Genomic DNA, 9,622 nt, shown 5'->3' with positions numbered 1-9,622 from the left:
TGACATGGAAATCCATTCCTTTGAGTGCGGCTTCAATGACATGTATAGAATTGTCTGTATAATTGTGCATGCTGGCTTCTCCATAGATCACCACTTCTTCTCCTTCCCAGAAACATTTTACAGATTGATGGAGCGAGGAGGGTACTGCCCTTGCCACATGGATCCATGGTCTTCCCAAAAGCAAATTGTAATTGGCGGGTATTTTCATGACTTCGAATTCGGTGGTGAACTCGGCACGTCCCATTTGAATATCCAAATCAACTACTCCAGTGGCGTCACAACGTCCTTCGTCAAATGCTCTTATGTTAGTGTGGCCTTGACGAACCTTTAACAGGTCATACCTTCGCTGAGTCAAGGTAGATTCGGGGCAAATGCTGAGTCCCGCCCCATTGTCAATTAATAGCCGGGTTACCAATTTATTGTAGCACATGATAGTGATGTGCAACGCTTTGTTGTGATTTATTCCTTCCTTAGGCAACTCTTTCTCTGTGAAGGCAATTTGATGTTCCTCCATAACATGAGTGACCATTTCGGCCAAGTTTACACTATTTTTTCTAGCACTACAAGAAAAACAGCTATTAGCGAAGGGAATTTTGGTCCTTAAAAGTCTGATTTTGGTCCCTAAAGGTTAATTGTGACAGGATAAAACTGCTCGCCACCCGTCCTTATAGCCTCCGCCGCTAAAAGTGAATAGCGATGAGTTTTTTTAACTGGTCCCTAAAGATCTTTCGCGACCATCAATTTTCTAGTCCCTAATAAGACTTTTAGAGACCACATTTCCAGTCCCTTACTATGGTGGTTGGTCACTATTTTACTGCACACACTTTTCGGACCTTGTTTTTCTTGTCCTAGAAAAGCCTTTAAGGCCCAAAAATCTAGTCACCATAAGTGCTATATTGACCATAAATTGTGGTCAATATCTAAATATATAATATATATGTTCCCAGTCCCGTATCACTAAAACATTATACAATTTACTATTGAGTATGAAAAAAATTATCAATGACATCCAACTTTCATATATATCATTAATTAATTACAATCCTGAGATAAGTCACTATATTGTTTACACAATCGTATTAGAAAAATAACTAACAACCATAAAAAATATAAAAAAATTGCCTTAGCCAAAACTAAAATCCTTGCGAAATACGGCAACATTTTGCCTAATAGTCCTACCAAAAGGATAATCAACTTGTTAACTTGTATGAAGTCTTCACACTTCCATCTTCAAAACCTGTAAAAGTTAATAAAAAACTCATTTGAAAAACTATAAAGATTGACTATAAATGCTGGTCAAATAATTGCGATACAATCAGTTTTGCATAAACTAAACATGTTATGAAAATACAACATAACCATGCTTAGTTTACAAGAAACTAGTAAAATAAAATAGGAAATAACCATGCTAGAAAAGAAGAAAACTAATAGAGATCGACAATCAGGAATTGAGAATTAGTTCATCAATGAGAAGGAAGCAACGAATCTCAAAAGTATTCAAATGGACTTCATGGGAAAAACACATGAGAACAAGGCAAAATTCTTAGACAGGAGGTAAACAAATGCAATTTTATTTATCAACATTACACTCCAATATCGAAGTGACACTTCAATTAATAAACAAAGAAAGTTTAAAATGACATTGGTTGATATGAGCAATGACATCTTCTTTCAACATTCTTACTGGTGGTATAGTATAGAAGGTTTTCAATGCTATGTAAGAAAGCTTGAATTTTATAAATTCAAGAAAATAAAAAAGATTACACTCAATTAAAAAGGTTGCTCAAGAGACTTCAGCTTCAACACATTGGTTATACAAACATAATAGCATAAAAATTTAAACTAATGAGATAAAGTAAATTCTGATAAACCCAAATACTAACCAATCAAATGCTAAAGATGAACAAATACTGCAAAGTAATACTTATACCCCCTCCACTAAGACAGCATAGCACTATTTTTTGAACTCTCGTTGGTAGAGAAGAGAAGTAAAGTATCTAATGGCAGGAATTGATATTCTAGGCTATGGAAGTTATGTAGTCTCAGGTCAGCAGACACGTGAAAAGAATTACAATGCCATTGAAATACATGATATGAACTACTGGCCACCCACTTTACCTAGTTTTAACTATGCATGTACTTAAGACATGAGTTCAAAAATTATATTAGTAGAAAATAACTAATCGTCATTTTAAACCTTGACATTCTTAGTTTCACTTGACAGTTAAGCCATCTAACAATACACAACAGAATTACTGAGAGTGACTAATGGGGTCTTTGCTAGTCTTTCATATAGATAATACCTAATTGGAATCAAACGGAGTTGTCGTTGCAGACACTAACATTGGTTGATAAAGCAATCGACCAACATTCTAACAGAGGCTGCCAGAGCTTTTGCCAGGCGATGAGATCAGTAGCCTCCATATCATTGCACAGTACTGCCTAAAACACAAAATGAATTCTAAGAAAATTATTGCCCAAACTAAACATGAAACTTGGAAAAAAAGCAAAAATGGAATTAACTTTTAGGAAGAATCAATAGGAACAAATGATCTTGACGCCCGCATTTCAATGAATAAATATTATTTCCTACTAAATCTTATCAGTTACCTAGAAAATAGCATGTTTGTTCTTCCAATTCCTCCCACCCTCAAATATAACTATAAAGTTCACTTCTGATAAAGGGTTCTCACTCTTAACATTGTGATAATTAAATACGTGTGAACGATATTCTAGCCAAAAGTTCCATGCTGAAATGTAAATAAATTATTGGATAATACCAACATGTGGAAACTAGTTTTAAAATGTGTGGACAAACTAAATACCAACATGTGGAAAATAGTTTTAAAATGTGTGGACAAACTAATTTGTGATAGAATAACATGTACTGAAGCATATACTACTTGCTTATCATGTGTTTGAACTAAACCTTTAGTCAAATAATGACTTGACAAACAATATGGAAACGGTTAGAGCAAGAATAATGCACCCCAAGAAGTTAGCACTGTGATCATCAAGCTCTTCTTCGCGTTGAAGTTTACAGCAGAGTTGTTGTGAGAGACAAATCCCAAAATATTGGTCATCATAAGTGCTACTGTCACCATCGGTGAAGCAGAAACGCAAGACAAAGTAGGAGAAAGCTTTAAACAAATGCATACAAACATTGTGTTGTTACATAACAGAGCCCATTGAGACAGTATAGAAACATTGTGAAGTTCACTTCTAAGAGTATTTAATTTCCAAAAAGCTACAATACATCTTTCAACGAATCAATAAATCCAAAATTATATATATATATATATATATATATATATATATATATACTCTTAGTGAGGAAAATTGATACAAATGAATAGAATGAATTAGAGTTGCGCGGGAAAACGAAAAAAGAAGAACAGTGCTAACTAACAAACTACAATGTGGAACAAAGCAAATAACAGAAAGTCAGCTTGATAAAAAGTAGCAGGCCCTCTATTACCAAAAAGATTTAGAGTAATGTTGATTAAGTGAAAAAGTAATAGTAGACAATTTAGCAGGCCCACTATTACCAAAACGATTTAGAGTAATGTTGATTAAGTGAACAAGTAATAGTAGACAAGCTCTTCTTCTTCCTTCCATTCCTTCTCCTTGGTTCCTTAACAGTATTAATTAATGAAGGTAAGAGAAGTATATAGGAAAAATAACTGACATTCTCTGTAAAATTTTAACTATATTCCCCTCACTAACCAAATTATTTTCCAACATCCAACTGTTAACTAAAATGAACAATTGCAAACAAAAACTTGTTCTAGCATGGAAAAAGAACAGATATTCAAATGGCAAAGAAAGAGAATGGAGTACATGGTGCAATTGTTTAACAAGCTTACTCATACATGTTTCAACACCTTTTTAACGTTCAAGAGTGAGTATCTTGCAAATTAAATTTATGTTCATTACAAAAATTTCCTTTATACTCCTGATGTATGAAGCTACATGTAATGGTGAAAAAAACGAGAGAAAAACAAATGGCTATAATACATTAATTTTCCCTTTTCATCTAATAGAGCATGTCAATATACAATCATAAACAATATAATTTTATACCTTAATCCAAAAAAAACTGCAAAGCTATAAGAAAGAACCTCATTGTGTTTGGAGCATAACCAAATTTGCCTTGCAAATCCTTGATCCTCCATCGAATTTCCATAAATTCACAATTTCTATAATTGTCAAATCTAGTCTTTAATAGGACATAAATCTCATAATATGCCAAAGTCACCATTCAAACCACTGAACCAACATAACAGAATTACACAATAATTTTTGGTACAGAACAAACACACTGTTAAACTTTTCAATTCTTAGCCACAAAAAGGGCCACGTATCATTTTCATTTCCCGTTTGAGAGTGAATTAAGTAAATGAAGTTCTCATGAAAGAGCTTCAGTTCTTCTTAGCCAATCAATAAGAGGAGCCAGATTCATATGAATTAATTTCGTAAAGAGAACGCCTATAGCTGAAGAAAATAGAAATCTCTAAAAGGGTTACCTAGTACAAAGCACTCCTAAACCCTTTGATTTTTCATTAATTATAATTTAAAAAAAAAAAAAGGGTAGAACCCGAACATAGTAAAACCTAGCTTTTAATCAATGATCCACAACTGTTTTACCTCTGCACCAGATCTAGAAAGTAAATACAACCTAGCTTCTAATCGTCAACCCAAAAAACAGGAAAAAGATGACAGAAACTTAAAACCTATTTCGAATCAAATTGAAAAGAGATCTGAAGCCACGAAATACAGAACCTCACAAAATAAATATGAAAAAATTGAAGATTTTTACTCAAAAAAAGAAAGAAAATGATGATTGTAAGGTGAGAAAGATCAAAACCTGAGACGTAGGAGCATGAATAAAGAGATCTAGGGTTGAGCGAAAAATTTTGGAGGGTGAGACTCATTCTTCCATGATGAATCTGAGAGATTGAAGGTTTGGGACAGATAGGGTTTTTAGAAAGATGAGTAGCAGCTTTGAGGCTAGGAGTTTTAGTAGTGTTTGTACTATGAATTTTTCATTTTTTATGCTAAATTATGTGGTGCGCTTTACCCCACCTTCAATTAGAGTATTAGGGACCAGAATTGACTCTTTTTATGGGCCAAATTTGGTTCCGTCGTCCAATAAAATGACAAAACGGACCAGAAATAAATCTCATCCCTGTAAGTATACTTTGAGGGACCAGAATTTTGACTCATCGCTAATAGGTGGTCTTTATTGAGCCTTTTTCTTGTAGTGTAGCTAGGACATGCGCTTCCTCCAACACATTCATTAGAGCTAGGCGGTATTGAGGTGAACTTTGTAGCAATGCCAACACCGATATTTGGGCCGGTGTCTTCTTTAAATGCTCAATAATGGAGTATACTTTTGGTTACATTTGGCGCAAAAATCTTCGGCTTCACCTTCAGTGATAGTCCTTTTCTGATTTCCCTCCCTTCGGTGTGCTCCTTAGGCTAGGTCTTCAGAAGTATAACATCTCCTTGATCTTGTGATACTATGTGTGGCGGCAACTCGGACTACAAACTCTTTGCAAGGTGGCGCTGGAGTCACATGTGCAATGTGTGCTGTTATCAGTGCAGGGATTAATACATTGAATTGCGGGCATTCTTGCAAAGACAGTGATGCTACTATGCGTTCAAATTCTTTCACATGATTAGGATTGTGGGCCTTCTTGCGACCCATTGCGTTCAAAAGATTGGTGTTCACATTTAGAGGGGCCGTTTGGAGTACAAGTTCTTTCCGGTAAATCAAATCTTATATCTTGTAGTTGAGGTTAATGCAATCCGCAGTGCTGTACCCTATGCCATTGGAGTGATAGGCACATGTTTGATCAGCTTGATAAAATCGGTTCTTTGGATCGACTACCTTTAGCGAGAGCATTTGAATCATCCCAGCCGCACTTAAACTTTTGAACAAATCAGTCCGAGACTCCATCAGCGGAGTGAATACCTGAGGGAGTTTCTTCTCAAAATTGGGACGTGACGCATTTTAGGCATTTGGTGGGGGTTGATTCTAGTAGGTATTGGGTTAGTTATTTTGTGGGGTACGGTAAATTAGTGGGGGTGTTTGGTAATTTGGCTGTCGAGCTTGGTAATTTGGGGGAGGTGATTGGAAGGAATTTGGTGGAGCTTAATAGTTTTGGGATAGTGATTGGAAGGTTGGTTGCGCGTAATATATGGGCATTGTGTTGTAAGGGGTGGGTACGTAGGTATTTGGAGGAGGTTAAGCATATGCTTCCATTGGGAAATTTTCCTTTCTTTTGGGCTTAGGGGTGTGGGATATGCTAGCCACGTCTTCATTCTTTTAGCGTGCGAACCCGGTAGAGCCTGACCCAGCGGGTTTTCTAGTCATGCTTATGATTCGGCCAGTTTTGAAACCGTCTTCTATGGCCTCGCCCATTTTGACCAATTCAGAAAAAGGTCTCCCCACCATTGAAAGCATTCTATCATAGAAGTCTGTTTGAATGGATAAAAACTGACACAGTTCTTCTTCGCCCATAGGAGGTTGTACTCGGGTAGCCTCCGTTCTCCACCTGCTTGCGTATTCACAGAAGTTCTCGGTGGACTTCTGTTTTACTTTCTCCAAATAGCATATATCTAGCACCGTCTCCATGTTAAAGCGGAATCTTTCTATGAAAGCAGCAGCCATGTCCTCCCATGTGGCCCAACGGCGTATATCTTGTGCCGTGAACCATTCCAAGGCTTCTCCTGTCGAACTCCGGCTAAACAACCACATGATGAGCTCTTGATTATCCCGGACCCTAAACAATTGGTCGCAGTAGCCCAGCATATGCGCTTTAGGATTGCCCGTTCTGTTAAACGATTTGAAGCAGGCTACTTTAAAGCCTTTGGGTAAATCCAAATTGGGATGCATGCATAAATCGTCATAGCTTAGACCTGTGCCAGTGATGGTAGTCCTCATAGATCGTTCCAACATTGCGGTCATCTTCCGCTCAAGCCTTTCTTCTTGTTTTTCCTGTTCGTCTTTCCATGCCTTTTCCATCTCCTCATAATTTTCAATTTCATAATCGGGCGAGAAGGTACCTCGTGTGACAGACGTATGGAATGAAACATCAGGGCGAATTCGGGTAATAGGGGTGCTTTTATCAGTTGGTAGTGGGGTGATGCTTGGTTATATAGTGATGCCAGGGTGGGTTTTTTGTGGTGTTGGGTAAGAGGGGATAGAGCGGGCAGTCCCAGGAATTTGGTTAGTGTTAAGTGGTGATGGTGGTCATAATGGACCTCTAGTAATGGTGAATCCAGAGATGGAAAATTGGCGGAGGCCTTCTTTCTTCAGCAGGGGCCTCTCGGGCGGCATTACCAGCTTTGTTTTGCGCTACTTCTTCTTGAAGATGGGTGATTTTTTCAAACGTCATTTTCATGACGTCCTGAGTAGGTGACGATTCAGACAGTTCGTGCAGGGGCGATTCTCTGAGAGCAATGTCAGTAGGGGTAGTCTCGTTCTCTGAAGTACCAGTCATTTTCTCTTTGCCATTGTCTTGTAGGGATAAGGATGATATTGCAGCTTTGGACCTTGTGAAGTATACCAGTGTGAACACGAATCAACATCTCTTTCTATAAGAAAAGAATAACTCAAAGGCAAAAAAAGTTAGTTTCATCAGATAAAGTAAAGAAAAGCAAGATATCGCATATAAATTGAGATTTAACATTTTGCACATAAATGGTCATATGTTTGATTTAAATGCTCAATTGATCTCTTATATTGGTTTAGGGTACTTTAATTTTGTCTGAGTGAGGGGATATAATATTTATAATTTATGGGGACCGAGTCTTACGTAGACTGCCTACATATCCCTCCGTGGGAAATTAGGCCCTTTCGTAGTTCGGTCTACATAAAAATAAACTTATCCTAACCCGTGACCAGGCCTGATAGAGGCCTCCTGCGTATCCCTCCTTGGGAGATCAGGTCAGCGCAGTTCCATTTACAAAAAATGTGTGTGTTGGGGGGGGGGGGGGGGAGGGGAGACAAATCCGTGTTAAATACAAAAAATGGGATCCCCCTAAAACTACAAAAAGTGACCTTTCTTTTGAGGTCAATATATATTGGTTTTCCGTTCAACCTTTCCTGGCCCTAAGGCTCCCAAATCCTAATACTAAGAAGGGAGCACCAACTAAAGGGCGCCCTTGTGGACCAAATTTTCCAACTCAAACTTGAACGCATCACATTCTTCTATGTCATGCCCTAAAGTTCCAGAATGATACAGACACATTTTGCGGTGGCCAACTCCTTCGGTTTGGGCCCTTCTGGTTCTGATGGGGCTAATCTTCCCAATACTGATAAATTTCTTGTCACGACCCGACTAGGGGCCATGACGGGTACCCGGAGGTGATTACCGAGCACCACTCATTATGCTAATCATCGTACCCCACCTAAACATACACAGTCTCGAAGGTAACACACACAAACAAATATATATATATATATATACACACACACACATAAGACCTTATGGCTACAAAAATGATATAAAAAAATATACACTGATATATCTATAAGGCAACAACTACCCACGCATCCATATCTACGAGTCTCTACTAGAATACTGAGACGTAAGGAAAGGACAGGACCCCGCTGTGCCCAAATATATACACAAAATAGTACATCAATAACTGGCACCTCTAGAATAATGGGATGCTCCTGTGTAGCTACTGATAGACTCCTATGAATCTAGGCCGCCTTCCTGTCTACCTGTGGGCATGAATGCAGCGTCCAAAAGAAAAGGACGTCAGTACAAAAAATGTATTGAGTATGTAGGGCATGAATAATACTGACATAGTAAAGAATTAATGAAACATGAGGCGAAGGTATAACCTGCTTAGCTTTTAAAGGGAAATACATGTTGTGCATATCAAATATACAATCATCGTTAACCCACGTCCGGGTAACTATCACACGCTGCCTACTAGGGGTGTCATGCCCGTCCATTTAGGCACGGTGTAATCATAAGCCACCGGCCTTCGTGGTGTCATGCCCGACCATCTAAGCGTGGTGTAATCATAAACCACCTGCCTTCGCGGTGTCATGCCCGGCCAACTAGGCGAGGTGTAATCTAATCATTATATAATTATCATAGAGCATGCATTAGAACTTAAGTGCAAACTATAACTCTATCGGTGTGACGTAAGGTCAATGTTACACCTCGGAAATTTCTCCGTGAAAGTACAATGAATAGACCAACGAAGAGTATGAGTGTACGATGTTTTACTAAGAAGGGGATGACTACTTATGAGTTTTGAAAATGCAAAAGTCGCAGATTTGCATTTTGGCCCACCCGACCGTAAAGTGAAATACGGACCGTAAAGTGGTATACAGCCCGTAAACCACCATGTCGTATTCCAACTCACAAAACTTCAACTTTCTGCCAAATGTTCAAATGGTTAAATACGACTTGGAATACGGCCCGTAAATCGAAAAACGGACCGTAAACGTGGTCGTAAATCACCATGATCCTCAGCATACCTTTCTGATTTTGATATGCTTAAATACGACCACAATATGCGGCCCGTAAACTGGAATACGGACCGTAAACTGGGTTTACGACCACTGTGCACTTCAGTCACTGTTCATTCCGGA

At 38.2% G+C, this 9,622-nt stretch overlaps 1 protein-coding gene and 1 long non-coding RNA gene across 2 annotated transcripts; both read right to left on the bottom strand.

The window, feature by feature from the left end:
- Nucleotides 1-987: 987 nt before the first annotated feature.
- On the bottom strand, nucleotides 988-5,113 carry LOC132603308 (uncharacterized). The gene is made up of 3 exons (XR_009568140.1): nucleotides 4,868-5,113; nucleotides 2,304-2,442; nucleotides 988-1,237 (listed from the first exon to the last, which is right to left on the bottom strand). It is a non-coding gene; the product is annotated as an uncharacterized LOC132603308 (long non-coding RNA).
- A 1,218-nt stretch (nucleotides 5,114-6,331) lies between these two features.
- Nucleotides 6,332-7,030, bottom strand: LOC132601406 (uncharacterized). The gene has a single exon (XM_060314492.1). The coding sequence runs from the start codon at nucleotides 7,028-7,030 to the stop codon at nucleotides 6,332-6,334; it is 699 nt and encodes a 232-aa protein (XP_060170475.1).
- Between the last annotated feature and the right edge of the window lie 2,592 nt (nucleotides 7,031-9,622).

This window comes from Lycium barbarum, chromosome 7, assembly GCF_019175385.1.
Source record: "Lycium barbarum isolate Lr01 chromosome 7, ASM1917538v2, whole genome shotgun sequence".
Classification (NCBI taxonomy): domain Eukaryota; kingdom Viridiplantae; phylum Streptophyta; class Magnoliopsida; order Solanales; family Solanaceae; genus Lycium; species Lycium barbarum.
Note: the sequence above shows the minus strand (reverse complement) of the source record. Positions and strands in the feature narration are given on the sequence as shown.